The sequence below is a fragment of the Puma concolor genome, chromosome C1, assembly GCF_028749965.1.
Source record: "Puma concolor isolate L17-30 chromosome C1, mPumCon1.1.hap2, whole genome shotgun sequence".
Taxonomy (NCBI): Eukaryota; Metazoa; Chordata; class Mammalia; order Carnivora; family Felidae; genus Puma; species Puma concolor.
In genome coordinates this window covers 65,099,193-65,114,878 of record NC_141674.1, presented here as the reverse complement: position 1 = coordinate 65,114,878, position 15,686 = coordinate 65,099,193, and the positions used below count along the sequence as shown (strand labels likewise).

The following is a 15,686-nucleotide window of genomic DNA, read 5'->3' as shown; positions in this document are numbered from 1 at the left end:
GTGGATTCATATCTACCATATTTGTTACCATTTTCTTTGTTCCTATTTTTGGCTTCCGAACCCTTTCTTCCTTCATTGTTTTAACTGTGTTTTATGTCATTTAATTGAAGTTTTAAATAATTCCATTTTCTTTACTTTCTTAGCATATCAATTATACTTCTTTTTAAACTTTTTTTTTTTAGTGGCTGCCCTAGAGTTTGCAATATACATTTAAAAGAATCCAAGTCCACTTTCAAATAAGTGGACAGTGAGAATGATAACAAAATATTCTTAATTCTTCCTCCCATCCTTGCATCTTTGCTGTCATTCATTTCACTTATACATGAACATGCCTAATTGAATACATCATTGCTATTATTTTGAACACATTATTATCTGTTAGATCAATTAAGAATATGAAAAATAAAAGTTTTCATTTTACTTTCACTTATTCATTCTCTAACAGTCTTTCTTTCTTTATGATGGAGATAGAAATTTCTAATGTATATCACTTCCCTTCTCTCCAGAGAGCTTCTTTTCACATTTCTTCCAAGGCAGGCCCACTGGCAACAAATTCCCTTAATTTTTGTTGGAGAAAGTCTTTCCTCCTTCACTTTTGAAGGATATTTTCATAGGATACAGAATTGCAGGTTTTAAAATTTTTTTCCCTTTATACACTAAGTATTTTACTCTCCTCTTGCCTGCATGTTTTTTGAGAAGTTGAATATACTTTTTTTTAAGTTTATTTATTGAGAGAGAGAGCATGAGTAGGGGAGGGTCAGAGACAGAGGGAGACAGAGAATCCCAAGTAAGCTCTTCACTGTCAATGTGGAGCCCAATGTGGGGCTCAAGTTCACAAACTGTGAGATCATGACCTGAGCAGAAGTCAGATGCTTAACCTACTGAGCCACCCAGGTGCCCTGAGAAGTTGAGTGCATTTCTTTTTTTTTTTATTTTATTTTTTATTTTTAAAAATTTACATCCAAATTAGTTAGCATATAGTGCAACAATGATTTCAGGAGTAGATTCCTTAGTGCCCCTTACCCCTTTAGTTCATCCCCCCTCCCACAATCCCTCCAGTAACCCTGAGTTTGTTCTCCATATTTATGAGTCTCTTCTGTTTTGTCCCTTTCCCTGTTTTTATATTATTTTTGTTTCCCTTCCCTTATGTTCATATTTTTTGCCTCTTAAAGTCCTCATATGAGTGAAGTCACATGATATTTGTCTTTCTCTGACTGACTAATTTCACTTAGCATAATACCCTCCAGTTCCATCCACGTAGTTGAAAATGGCAAGATTTCATTCTTTTTGATTGCCAAGTAATACTCCATTGTAGATATAGAATGTATTTCTTATCTTTACTTCTCCATGGGTTAGGTGTATTTTTCCTCACGCCTTTTTCAAGATTTTTTTTCTTTAATCTTTGCCTTTTTTTTGCAGTTTCAATATATTTGTATATTTCACCTTTTGTAATTGTCTCATAGTTCTTGAATGTTCTATTATGTTTTTTGTTTTCTGGGTTTTTTCTATCTCTTTGCCTTTTCAGTTTTAGAAGCTTCTGTTTTCGTATCCTCAAGCTCAGATATTTTTTCCTCAGCCATGTCTAGTTTACTAATGAGCCTAGTAAATGCAGTCCTCATTTCTGTTCTAGTGTTTTTGATTCCTAGCATTTCTTTTTGTTTCTTTCTTTTTTTTTTTTTAAATTTTTTTTTCAACGTTTTTATTTATTTATGGGACAGACAGAGACAGAGCATGAACAGGGGAGGGGCAGAGAGAGAGGGAGACACAGAATCGGAAACAGGCTCCAGGCTCCGAGCCATCAGCCCAGAGCCTGACGCGGGGCTCGAACTCACGGACCGCGAGATCGTGACCTGGCTGAAGTCGGACGCTTAACCGACTGCGCCACCCAGGCGCCCCAACTTTTTGTTTCTTTCTTAGGATTTCCATCTCTTTGCTTACGTTACCTTGCATGTTACCTGTTCTTGCATGTTGTCTACTTTTTCCATTTAAGCCCTCAACATATTAATAATATTTTTAATAAAATTCCTGTTCCTATAAGTCCAGTAATCCTGCCATATATTACTCTTGTTCTCATGCTTTTCAAATCTGTTTTTGCCTTTTAGGATGCCTTCTAGTTTTTTGTTGAAAGGTGGACATGATGTACTAGGTAAAAGAAACTGCAATAAATAAACTTTTAGTAACGCAGTGGTAAGGTGTGGGGGCAGAGGAACCATTCTGTGAAACACATACTGTCCTATGGTTATGTCAGTCTTTTGGAGACCCCCCTGGACTGTGAACTTCACCATTGTATCTCAGGATCTTCCCCCCTTAGGTGGAACAGGATAGCTAGAGGGGGCTGGAGTTGGGTATTTTTGTTCTCCCAGGTAGAGTAGGCTCTGATAAAACCACAGCAGGTTAGGTTCTGACAAAATAGTTTCTCCTGGGAGCAGGCCTTGTTAAAAACAGAGGGCTCCGGTGTATTTCAAAACAGTTCCGTGCCCCTTCCCCTTGCCAGAAGCACTAAAGGATTTTTCTCTGATATTCACTGTGAGGGCCTGGTAGAGCTTGTGGAAGTAAAACTCACAGAAGCGTGGGGACCTCTATGCCTGGCCCCCCCCTGGAGTTTGAACTCTCACACTTGCCCACACTGAGCCTCCTGCAATTTGCCAAGTACAGTGTAGGGTTTCCTACCTACACAGGCACTGGCTCCTGGTGAGGTTCTTGCTTGTGGGTTTCTATTCTGGTAAGCTGTGATTCTTTGACTCTGCCTGTCTCTCCAATTTTGGGTGCAGTGGTTTGTCTTGTGACCTACTTCTCTGAGAGATTTAAGAAGAACTGTTGAATTTTCAGTTTGTTCAGCTTATTACTTGTTGTTAAGAAACACTGGTTATGATAAAGTTCCTACATGCCAGACTGAAAACCAGAAGTGCTCAATTAGCATTCCCTTAGCTGAGGAAATGGGGGCCTCTGTCAGCGATAGAAAGGCAGTGATTCCTAAAAATTTCAGTCTGAGTTGGGCTGGGGAAGGGTTTACATTTATGCAGTATTTGTTCTGTACAAGGCCCCCTGTACTGTCTACATCTCCCAACAGTACTTCCAAGTGGGGTTATCATCATTTTCTGGAGAAGGAAACCCAGGCTCAAAAGAGTTATCAAGCATCCATACACACACAAATAGTAATCCAGTTAAGAAATGGCAGAAGGAGAGCCTGGGTGGCTCAGTCAGTTAAACGTCTGACTATGGTCACGATCTTATAGTTTGTGAGTTCGAGCCCTGCACTGGGCTCTGCCTGTGTGGAGGCTGCTTGGGATTCTCTCTCTCTCCCTCTCTCTCTGCCCCTCCCTCACTTGTGTTCTCTCTCTGTCTCAAAATAAATAAACTTTTTAAAATGTGTATTTATTTTTGAGAGAGAGACAGAGAGACAGGGCATGAGCAGGGGAGGGGCAGAGAGAGAAGGAGACACAGAATCTGAAGCAGGCTCCAGGCTCCCAGCTGTCAGCACAGCACCCAATGCAGGGTTTAAACCCAGGAACCACGAGATCGTGACCTGAGCCAAAGTCATCTAGATGCCCAACCAACTGAGCCACTGAGGCTAAAAATAAATAAATAAACCTTAAAAAAAAAGAAAGAAATGGTCAGAAGACATAAATAGACATTTTTCCAAAGAAGGCATACAGATAGCTTACAGACACATGAAAAGATGCCCAGTATCACTCATCACCAGGGAAATACAAATCAAAACCATGAGATACCACCTCACACCTATCAGAATGGCTAAAATTAACAACACAGGAAACAACAGGTGTTGGTAAAGATGCAGGGAAAGGGGAACCCTCTTTCACTGTTGGTGGGAATGCAAACTGGTGCAGCCACTCTGGAAAACAGTATAAAGGTTCCTCAAAAAGTTAAAAATAAAACTACCCTGTGACCCAACAGTTGCACGAGTAGGTATTTACCCAAAGGATACAAACATAACTGATTCAAAGGGGCACATGCACCCCAGTGTTTATAGCAGTGCTATCAACAATAGCCAAATTATGGAAAGAACCCAAATGTTCATCGACTGATTAATGGATAAAGGAGATGTTACACACACACACACACACACACACACACACACACACACACACAAATATACACAATGGAATATTACTTAGCCACAAAAAGAATGAAATCTTGCCATTTGCAACAACATGGATGGAGCTAGAGTGTATTATGCTAAGCAAAATAAGTCAGAGAAAGACAAATATCCTATGATTTCACTCATATGTGGAATCTAAGAAAGAAAACAGATGAACATAGAGGATGAGGGAAAATAAAAGAGGGAAACAAACCATAAGAGACTTTTCACTATAGAGAACAAACTGTGGGTTGATGGAGGGGAGGTGGATGGGGGAGGGGCTAAATGGGTGATGGGCATTAAGGAGGGCACTTGTGATGAGCACTGAGTGTTATATGTAAATGATAAATCACTAAATTCTATGTCTGAAACCAATATTACGCTATATGTTAACTAGAATGTAAATTAAAAATTGATACAAAAAAAGTTAGCAAGAGTTAGCAAGTTATCAAAAATCACATATAAAGAAGAACTAGAAGTCATTTTATGGGCTTTAAAAAAATGGACTTTTATTGGGGACATACTACATGCCAGGCTAGTGGCAGGCATTGAGGACACCCAGAGCAGAACGCACTCCCTGTCATGCCACAGAATATTACAACACAGGGTCTCATGGGCTCCCCAAGAAGGTGAACTGAACATGTAATGAGGTAAGGGCTTCTTTGAGAAGAAGCTTGGTCCTGATGGTGCATGACTGGGTTATCTGGAATAGGCATGATGGGTGGTAGAATCTTCTATAGAGAGGAAAAGGACTGTGCAAATCACAAGCCACTTGGAGGAATGGAAAATGGCTTGGTGTAGCTGGAGCATTCGGTGTGTTTTGGTGACTGGCAAGGGATGAATTTGGGAGGGATGCAGGGGTTCAGATTTTGATTTGAAGGTTCCCATGTATTATGATAAGAGTTTCCAATTTCATTCTGACATCAATGAGGAGGCAAAACGGTTTTTAAGAAGCAGAATGCCGTGACTGGCTTTGCTTTTCAGCAAGATGATTATGTTGTGTGCCATAGGAGGCTGGGGCAGGGAGACTGGTTGGAGACTGTCTCTGTGATCCCATGGAGGAAGGCCAAGGGTGCAAACCAGGGCAGCAGCAGTGGGACTGGAGAGGGAAGGAGAGATTTCTGCTGGCCAGAGAACTGACTGGCTTCTTGAACAAACTGATGTAGAGGGGGAGAGAAAGGAAGGAGGCTATGAAGACATCCTGTTTCTGGCTTGGGCAGCTGGCAGGATGGAGGTATCATTAACAGAAATAGGGAAAACAGAAGGGCGAGCAGATTTTGTGGGGGAAGATGGGGAGTTTGGTTTTGGATGTGTTGAGTTTGAGATGCACATGGGAGAGTCAACCAGCACTGTTTAGCAGGCAGACATATGCAACAGGAGCTCACCTGGGAACTCTGGGTGAAGTGGAAATCATGGCTATGGCTGAGCTTTTTAAAGGAGAACATGTTCAGTGAGGATCCAAAGGGCCATGGATGCTGGGGAACACCCACATTTAAGTAAAGGACCAACAGAGAGCAGGTCAGCAAGAAAACCAAGAACAAGTGGACCAATATGTAGGAGGAGCACCGAGAGAGTGAACACAGAGTAGGGCAAGAGATCTGTGGCCAAGACTGACTCAGTGTCCACCAAACTCATCCCTCCTTTCCTGGAGGCACAAGAAAGCTCCATTTCCCAGCCTCCCTGGATGTAGGGAGGGCCAGTGACTGGGGAACACCTGAAGAACGTGGGAGAAGGTAATGTGCAATTAAGAGCTGGTCTCAGGCTCTTTGCCTTCCCATCCATGATCCCTTTGGAGGTTGTATGTACAAGAACCCTGGAAAGTACTCAGATTTTGAGTTTTATTTGTTACCATAGCAGAGCCCAGCCTATCTTTCCTGATCCTGGCTCTGGAGTCAGATGGCTATGTTTGAATTCTGTCTTTACCTCTTGCCAGCTATGTGACCTTGAATAAACTGTTTAATTTCTCTGTGCCTCAGTTTCCTTATTGGAATAACACTATAATAATAAGTAACAAAAAATATGTTTTAAATAAAATATATTTAAATAAAATATAACAATAATATCTAACTTGTCATTGTCTGAGGATAAAATGAGGTAATAAATGTGAAGCACTTACAACAGTATAAATAATTTAGAAGTGGTAGAATCTAAGGGAGAGAGGAGAATGTCAAGAATGTGAAGATGATTTACCCCTGGGGTCAGCAAACTATAGCCTGCAGGTCAAATCCACTGTGCTGCTTGTTTGTGTATAGGCTCTCAGTTTTGGGTTTTACATTTTTAAATAGTTGAAATAAATCACAGGAGGAGTACATGGAGTTCAAATTTCAGTATCAGTAAATAAAGCTTTACTGGAACACAGCCAAACTCATTTGTTTATGTGTTGTTATGACTGCTTTTCACAACAATGTGGACTTTGAATAATTGCAACAGAGTCCACAGGGCTCACAAAGCCTAAGGTATTTACTACCCTTTATAGTAAAAGTTTGGTGAATAACACACAGCAAAGGTCAAGAAAGTTAACTAAAAAGTGTTAACTAGAATTGACAAAGATCACCAATGACCTTGACAATGGCTTTACTTGGAATGGTAAAAGTAAAAACTAGATTCTGGCTAATCAAAGTTTGTTTCCCAGCTCTGCAGCTTGCTAGCTGTGCAGTCTTGGGAAGTGTCTTAACTTCTATGAGGTTCAATGTCCTCTGTTGTAAATTGGGGATAAAAGGAGCTACCTTCTTGAGTTATTTAAGGATTGACAACAATGCATGTAAATCATAAAACACAGTGTCTGGCTTATAACAGATGCTCAAAAAATGCAAGCTCTTGCTTTATTTAATCTGCTACCACCAAAATTTCTGTTCCTTGATAGGTAATGCCTTTTTGCTTTTAATATTCTATTTTTGTCTTCTGTGTTCTGATGTTTTACATTATATGCCAGGTTTCTGTCAGATCACACCTCTTTAATGAGGCCATCCTACTTAAAACTATAATCTGTTCCCAACCCCAGCATTCCTGACCCTCTCACCTTGTTCTACTTCTTTTCTCATAGAATTTACCACTTCCGACATCTGGAGAATTTACTAACTTATGTTGACGTTTAGTATCCGTCTTCTGTACTAGAATATAAGCTTCTTGCCTATTTTATACAATTACATATTTCAGTTATCTAAACAATACCTGGCATATATTAGGCGCTCAATTAGTATTTGTTGAGTGACTAAATGATGAGGTGAAGAGGTGTTTTTTTTGTATCTTTTTTTAATCTTGCTCAGAACTGGATGTGTTCCTTCAATCTTGGGATTTGTGTCACTTCTCATCTCTGTAAAATTTTCAACTATTATCTGTTTAAATAATAAAATAAAATGGTAACTAAAAGGGAGCCCCTGTTCCATCCTCTCCCATTGTTTCCTGGAACTCTTTTTTGAATATGTTGGCCCTACCATTCTATCCTCAGTGTCTCCTAAGTTCTTTCTTACATTTGACAACTATTCAGCTTTCTGTTTTATTCTAAGGCAACTTCCTCAGCTCTGTCCTTAGGTCTCTTTTCAGCTATGTTTTGTCTGCTATTCAACCTGTTAACTAGGTTTTTATTTCAATGGCAATATTTTTTGTACTTAGAATTTCTATTTCTTTCCTTTTCCTGCCTGCCTCTTCCTTCCCATTCTCTCTTGTACTCGTTTCATGGTTTCTTCCTTTTATCTTCTTGAATATTTTAAGTATTCCTATATTAAAAATTCTTTCAGACTTTCCTGTTCTCTCTAGTTCTTGAGGGGTGTGAAACCTTCCATTTTTAAATCAGCTGGATATCTTATAATGGTTCATTTCTTCATCCAGCCTGTAATTTTGGATCATGAGCTCATCTTCAATAGTGGTATTTAGAATCTGCCTCTGATAGAGTCTTAGGGGCTGGCAACTGAAAAGGCTCCTAAAATGTACCACTGAATGGCCTGTATTTGGAGGCTGAGTTAGGAGGCAGTCTGGTACAGATGTGAGGAAATGTGCCCTAAGTTCACTTCCCCACTGTGAAACTATTTTTGTAATGGTGGGCAACTTGCTCTTTGAGTCTTAATTTTCTTTATCTATAAAATGAAGATAATAATCCCTATATTCTAGAGATGTTGTAAGTAATTAGTGACATAATAAAACTAAGGAACTCAGCACAATGTTTAATATATATTAAATGTCAATAAATGTTAAAAAATAGTATAGGGGCGCCTGGGTGGCGCAGTCGGTTAGGCGTCCGACTTCAGCCAGGTCACTATCTCGCGGTCCGTGAGTTCGAGCCCTGCGTCGGGCTCTGGGCTGATGGCTCAGAGCCTGGAGCCTGTTTCCGATTCTGTGTCTCCCTCTCTCTCTGCCCCTCCCCCGTTCATGCTCTGTCTCTCTCTGTCCCAAAAATAAATAAACGTTGAAAAAAAAATTAAAAAAAAAATAATAAAAAAATAGTATAAATACATAGTACTTATTATATCACTTGTCAATATTTTCTCCTTGCTTTGTGATATAAAAGAAGAAACCCAATGCTCATGAAAATAGCTTCTGAATATGAATATGAAATGTGTAGCCAGCCATTACATTTGGACACTGGTTAGATATGCTTTATCTGTGACATATATTAGTTGAAGATGGGAGAAAAAAACCCTTGGGAACACATTCACTTGGCTTTCAGCCATCACAGAGCAACACTGATGAGCGGTAGAAGGAATTTTCAGACATTATCCTTTTTTTTAAACAAAAAGCCTAATTAGAGAGTCGGAGCACTTGCCCAACTATTTTGGATTATTAAAATACAGCAGTGGGGGGAGTTCTGCTGAGAGGAAAATGACCCAGATAAATTTCTCTAGTTTTATTAAAATAGAAAATATAATTGACTTCTTGGCTGTGTTGTCCTTGGTCATTAGTCCTTTTCAAAGGTTAGAAATAGAAAAGCAGAACCCTGAACCTGTAGCTGATACTCAGTAAATACTGTTAGTTCATTATTGGAAAGGGATAGAGACACAGACAAATTCTTGGACAAGAGAACCTCACACAACCTCATTTCCATCTCATGTAACTTTAACCACAAACCTTTCCTTAATTAATTGCTGTTTTGGAACTGTCGGGAAGGGAAGGCTGAAAGGCCAAAGTTCGTGGACAAAAGCTATAGGTTAGTGTGATTTATCATGAAATATGGTATTAGTTATCTGTAAACACTTGAAAAAATGATTTATAATTCTAATTTTCATAAAACATTTACAAAGGCTAAAATTTAAATTTAAAACCATTTAAAATAAAGAGATATTTTCAGATTTTAATTACCTGATCTTCATAATCAGAACCTGTATCAATGGTCTCTCCTGTGTCCAACATCATCGAAGGATCAAGGTCACCCGAACCTAAGATTTGAAAAGAGAAGTTTACCTGATGAAGGTTGTCTGTGTATGTTTGCAAAGCAAACTATCTCCCACTAGGTTTCTGTTCTTATGTGTACATTAAAGTCACAAACATTTTTAGACACTTCCCTTCTGCTGGGCACCATGTTTAGGCTCCAGATAAAAAATGTAGATCCTTTAGACACCATTTCCACTCTTGAGAATAAGACAGTCTTGTGGAGGAGACTGATTTGTCAACAGCAAGGTTCAGAAACCAAAATGAAGAGCTAATTCTGACTAGTAGTGGAGGTGATGATGGAGGTAAAAAATAATCACAAGGAATTACTCTATAAGCCTTTACTTTGAAGGTGAGTAAAGATGGTCCAGGAGGAGAAGTGGTTTAGGGCTGTGTAGTAGTAAATTAGAAGGAATGATGAGCAAAGTACAGAGTGGGTATAGCAAGGGAGTTCCAGTAATAAGTGGGGCTGAGTTTGCTCACTCCATGAAAACCTGACAAGTTTTTCCTCCAGCCTTTGGGTCACTTGAGTCCTTAATGATGAGAAAAATCTTGTTAACTTAATGTGTTAACAGAGAGCTTCTCCCCTGCCCCTCCCCAAGGGCATTAATCCTCAAGGCTCAGACTTAAACCGGTAATTTTCATAATGGGGCTCCTGAAGCAAAACTGATTTATCATCCTTGTTTAGTGATTGTTTTCTGCTGGGAAATACATATCACCTAACTAGCCACAAAGACAGAATCCAGTGCTGTTCATTAAATGCTATACATCCCTATGAAGAAGTAAATGACTCCACATATCCTGGTAAACTTGCCCTTGCCAAATAATTCTTGGTCAGAAGACACAATGAGTTATTTTTAATGAAGACGGATTTTTACAAAAACATCAAGCATCTCACGTGCTTCTCAGATATGGGCCATTCGAGAGATGCTGCTTTCATACTTTTTTCCAAAGAGTGATTCAATATATGTCCTCACACACTCTTTTCTCATCTCTTCTCTTCCTTTTCCTTCTCATCATTACCTCTGCTATTTATCAGATTGACTAAGGACCGACCCATTATCATATTGTCTAAGTACTAAGCAAATAACACCCTTGTTTATTGCGTTTGTATCTTTACAATTTTTTTAAAGGATGACAGTTTTTCAGAATGGAGATGCTTGACCCATCAAAGAATTTTGGAAAGGTAACTAATTGTGGAGTTTCCACATTTGGTTGCAGAGGTTTGTAGGGCACAACCTCTGGGTGATGCCATCACATCAAGAGGGCAGCCCTTGCCAAGTCCATCATTAATAAGGTAGTTGCCCGAAAGGAGTCAGGAAGACTACATGCCAGTATTAACGCTATTAACAAAGTGAGACTAGAAGGGCCATATGAAAACTTAAATTTTATACATACTTTTATTTATTTATTTTTTTAAGGCTTATTTTTGAGAGAGAGTGAGAAAGACAGAGCGCACAAGTGGGGAAGGGGCACAGAGAGGAGGACAGAGGATCTGAAGACGGCTCTGCGCTGACAGCAGACAGCCCGATGTGGGGCTTGAACTCACGAACTGCAAGATCATGACCTGAGCCTAAGCCAGATGCTCAACCAACTGAGCCATCCAGGTGCCCTATATATAATTTTAAAAAGTAGTGGTGTTACATGCAATTTTTCTATTTTTATGCCTTTGCCGTTTTTCAAATAAGAAATGTTATAAGGTATATCTGAGGGCCAAAATATTTGACTGTACTGAAGCCCAGTTTGAGATCAGTTTGCACTTATGTGTTGTGGGGCAGTTAAGACGTCAGAAGTAAATGTGTATTTTTCCATATAAGATCGTGGAAGTTTTAGAACCCATATTTCACAGAATACTGCCATCTCGTTTTAGAAAAGAAAACAATGAGCTTTGCAGAAGGCAACAAATAACTTGGGCTAGGTCCTACTGAAAGTGAGGGAGATCAAAGGCAGAAGTTGTAGCTCCCATTTCTTCCAATACATCCTTCCCACTCACTCCAAATGCAAGCAGGAGCAATCCAACTGGTTTTACAAATATGATCGTTCATTACAGTACCCTACAGGACAGGATGTGGAGGAGTTGGCTGCCTCTTTTACATCCTGAGAAAATGAGGAACAGTAGACGACTGGTGATGAGGTGGCTGCAGAAATGGAAGAACCAGAAGTGGAAGCAAAGAGTGTCACTCCAGCCTGTGACGATCGATGCTCGTTGCTGGGTGGTTGCTATTGACAGCATCATTAAAGGTAATGCCAATTTTATTTAGCTTTCGTTATTTCCATAATATGGATCTTACCCACCACATGGAGAAGTGGTGACAGGTACTTGGATTCAAATGATATCCTCACCTCAGCTGTATTTGGAGTGATTCATGTGGAATGAGCAATGTGATCTGAACACAAAGGCTTATTAAACATATAGACGCTTTAGTTCCTGTGTCCTATTTACTTTGTTCAATTAGAAGCCTTTCTTTCAGCTGTTTTAAAAAGGTACAAAGTGAAGGGCTCTTAGACAACCTGGTTAACAGGTATTACACATGAATATTTGTAACCAGAACAAGATTATTAGAAAACTATCTTCGGTGGGGCGCCTGGGTGGCGCAGTCGGTTAAGCGTCCGACTTCAGCTAGGTCACGATCTCGCGGTCTGTGAGTTCGAGCCCCGCATCAGGCTCTGGGCTGATGGCTCAGAGCCTGGAGCCTGTTTCCGATTCTGTGTCTCCCTCTCTCTCTGCTCCTCCCCCGTTCATGCTCTGTCTCTCTCTGTCCCAAAAAAAATAAATAAATGTTGAAAAAAAAAATTAAAAAAAAATAAAAATAAAAAAAAAAGAAAACTATCTTCGGCAATGGTAGAATGAAGACATCTTTGTCTGAGGGGAAAAAAAAGAAAAAAAAAAACCTCTTTAAAAAAAACAAATTTGTGCTTACAAAGAAGAAGAGCTCGGCTTTCCTAATAAAATGCTTTTAACAGAAATTTTATTGTATCATTAAGAGATGGAATTTCTTGACATGTTGCTCTTGGCAACAGTACTAGTAAATCATAGGAAGCGATAGACAATGGATGTCATTATCCACTCAGATAATAATTGAATAGCTTTTTTTTCCCCTTTCTTTCTTTCTTTTTCTTTTCCTTTTTTTAGCATTGGTTGCCTGGCTTGTTCAAAATGGGACCTTTAATAATAGTCTAAGGTTTGACATACAAAAGAGAGAGGTAAATATAGACATATTACACATTTTTGCCTTCTTTCATTGGACAATTTAACACATAAAACACCTGCAATGATCTTGTTACTCAAAAAGGACAGCAAAATCAGTGCATTCTGAAAAAGTGATAGTATGGCTTTTACTCCCCCTTAGTTTGAATTTCTCAATTTCTTTCAGATTTAAAAATATTCTTTCTATAGATACAGAGCTGAAAGAGAATCCCACAGGGAACTCTCAGTGTCACCAGTTTCAGATGTAGAATGGTCCTCAGAAAGATGATTTGCAGGTTGTCTCCCTACATTTAAGATGGAAGATGATACAAACTGGCCGAAGATGAACCAGAAGGCTATCCACATTGCTTTCTGGGGCAATGTTACAGACTTCTCTGCTCCTAGAGGATCTTCAATCTGAAGTTTTAGGAAGGTCCCCCTCCCACTCTGAATCCCAAATAAAGGGATGTCCCTGCAAGGCAGCACTTCTTGTGCAGTGAGGGGCATCTGTAGATAGAGCTCCTCTAACTCATCACCCACCCTCTGAGAGGAAAGCAGTCTTCTCCCTTGTCCTGTCTCTCCTGCAAGACCATAAGCAGCTTTAGGTGGGGTTGTATTTCATCTCTACATTTAAGAACAGAATTTAGAAATTCTACGCATTTGATACATGCATGCTGAATGACTGAAAAATGAGTAAAAGGACATTTACATTTTGCTTTTGCAGATCTTGATCTCCATTCACTCTACACACATTCAATCCCTTCTAAATGCCTCAGGCGTCAGGCACCAAGAGCCCAGCTCTCATTCTAACAGGCGTGGAATGTGTTAGTAACAGTTTCCGTTAGCATTCCTTTGAAGAGCATTGCATTTCTTTGGAAAAATATCCTGACAGTATTTGTGACTAGACAGTGAGCTCCTCATGGGATATGGTGTTGGGACTGTTCTGGGTGAGAAGCGCAGGGGTGATTTTCCAGTTACTCCATGACAGAGGCCGGGGAGGAAGGAAAAGAGAGAGGGCAAAGAGATTAGAAGTGGACCTAGGAAAATGGGGAAATGTATTGAATAAGATGTGGTCTCTTCCTGTGATGCCTCAACCCCTCAGCAAAGACACTAACTCATATATAGCCTTTTCAATGTGACAGCCACACACTGTTATCCATGTAAACCATTTGCTCTTCACAAGGATCCTGAGGTAGCGCTCTTATTATCCACTTGTTACAGATAAGCAATCTGAGGTCCACGGGGATTGGGTGATGCCTCTGAATGGCTCTGCCAGAGTACGAATGGAGGACTCTAGGGACGAGGAGAGGCTGCAGATGGGGTGCACAGGTCTGGGGAACGGCATTCTACGGCATGGAGGCAAGCAAATGCTCACTCTGCTCTGGAGTCAGAGAAAACGTGGTGTGGCTGTGAGTCCACACACTTAGACGAGTAGCCCAGCCGAGGTGATCAGCCAGTTGAGAAAGCACTTCTGTGCCGTCTCCTATGAGATGCACACTGGGTATCAAACAAATACACATACTCTCCATCCACACACAGTCTTGCACTCTAATAAAGGAAATAGAATTTTTTTGTTTTATTTTTATTTTTGAGAGAGAGAGAGAGAGAGAGAGAGAGAGAGCGAGCGAGCAGGGGAGAGGAGAGAGGGGGACAGAGGATCTGAAGAGGGCTCTGCACTGACAGCAGAGAGCCTGATGCGAGTCTTGAACCCACGAACTGTGAGATCATGACCTGAACCAACATCAGATGCTTAACTGACTGAGCCACCCAGGTGCCCCAGGGGAAAAGAATTGTAGCAAACAATCATATACATGATTATATAATCATAATTGTGATAAACAGCCTGCAGGAAAAGTTTAGGGGATTATGCCAGGGTCTAAATGGGTCTGGGATGGGGGCTGAGAATACCTCCAGAGGAAAATCACATTTAAACTGTGATGCAAAGTAGGGTGATGGAGGGGCTAGGGGGTGAGATAGGAGAGGGGATGCACATGGGGGAAGGGATACCAAGCAACCAGTGCAAATGGCTAGAGGCAGGAAGGTGTTTGAGACATTCTAGGGACTGGAGGAGGCTGGTGGGGTATGGGGGAAGCAGTGCTAGGGCAGGAGGAAGGCCACTGCAGCAAAGCTATGGGTATATCTGTCATGCTAAGGACACTGGTGCTCAGCCTGCAGGGAAGTCATTGAAGGTTTTGCTTTGCTTTGTTTGTATTGTTGTGTCAGGGAGCCAGGGTGGTCAGAGCTGCATTCTGTCAGGATCCCCATGGCAGCAACAGGATTCAGGGGTGAGGTAAGAGGCCGGCAAGGAATGACAAAGCCCTGCCAACTAGAGTGGGGATAAAGAACAGGGACTGCACTCCCAAGGTGTCCCTGAGGAGTGATGACTGGTGTGGGCTGTGAGGACAGGGACAATTTTGCCTGGCTCCCTTAAAAGAGAAAAACTGCATGATCTCATTTATACGTGGAATCTAAAAAAGTCAAATACATTGAAGCAGAGAGTGGAGCAGCGGTTACCATGGCATGAAGGTGGGGGAAATGGGGAGATTTTGGCCAAATGGTACAAAATTGCTGATATGTAAGATGAATAAGCCTAGGGATGTAATGTTGATAGCATGATGACTATAGTTAATAACACTGTATTAAGTACTGGAAATTTGCTAAGAGAATGTATTTTGGGTGTTCCCATTACACAGAGGAAAATGGTTAACTATGTGAAGAGAAGATACATTAATTAGCTTAACTGTAGTAGTCACTTCTCTGTGCATATCCATGCCAAATCATCATGTTGCACATCTTAAATGTATAGAATTTTTACTTAAGTGGCACGTGGGTGGTTCAGCTGGTTAAGGGTCCAACTCTTGATCTCAGCTCAGGTCACGATCTCATGGTTTGTGACATTGAGCCCCGTGTCTGGTTCTGCGCTGTCAGCACAGACCTGGGATTCTCTCTCTCCCTGTCCGTCTGCCTCTCCCCTGCTCGCACTGTCTCTCTCTTTCAAAATAAATAAACTTAAAAAACAAGAATTTTGATTTGAAAAAT

General features: G+C 40.5%; 1 protein-coding gene across 3 annotated transcripts in view; it reads right to left on the bottom strand.

Annotated features, from left to right (window-relative positions):
* The window catches only part of AK5 (adenylate kinase 5), a 259,870-nt gene that overhangs the window by 109,155 nt on the left and 135,029 nt on the right, over positions 1–15,686 (bottom strand). For all 3 annotated transcript variants that reach the window (XM_086717334.1, XM_086717332.1, XM_086717333.1), the window contains exon 8: positions 9,392–9,468. In XM_086717334.1, coding sequence (XP_086573460.1) covers positions 9,392–9,468 — 77 coding nt within the window. The remainder of the gene's footprint in view (positions 1–9,391; positions 9,469–15,686) is intronic.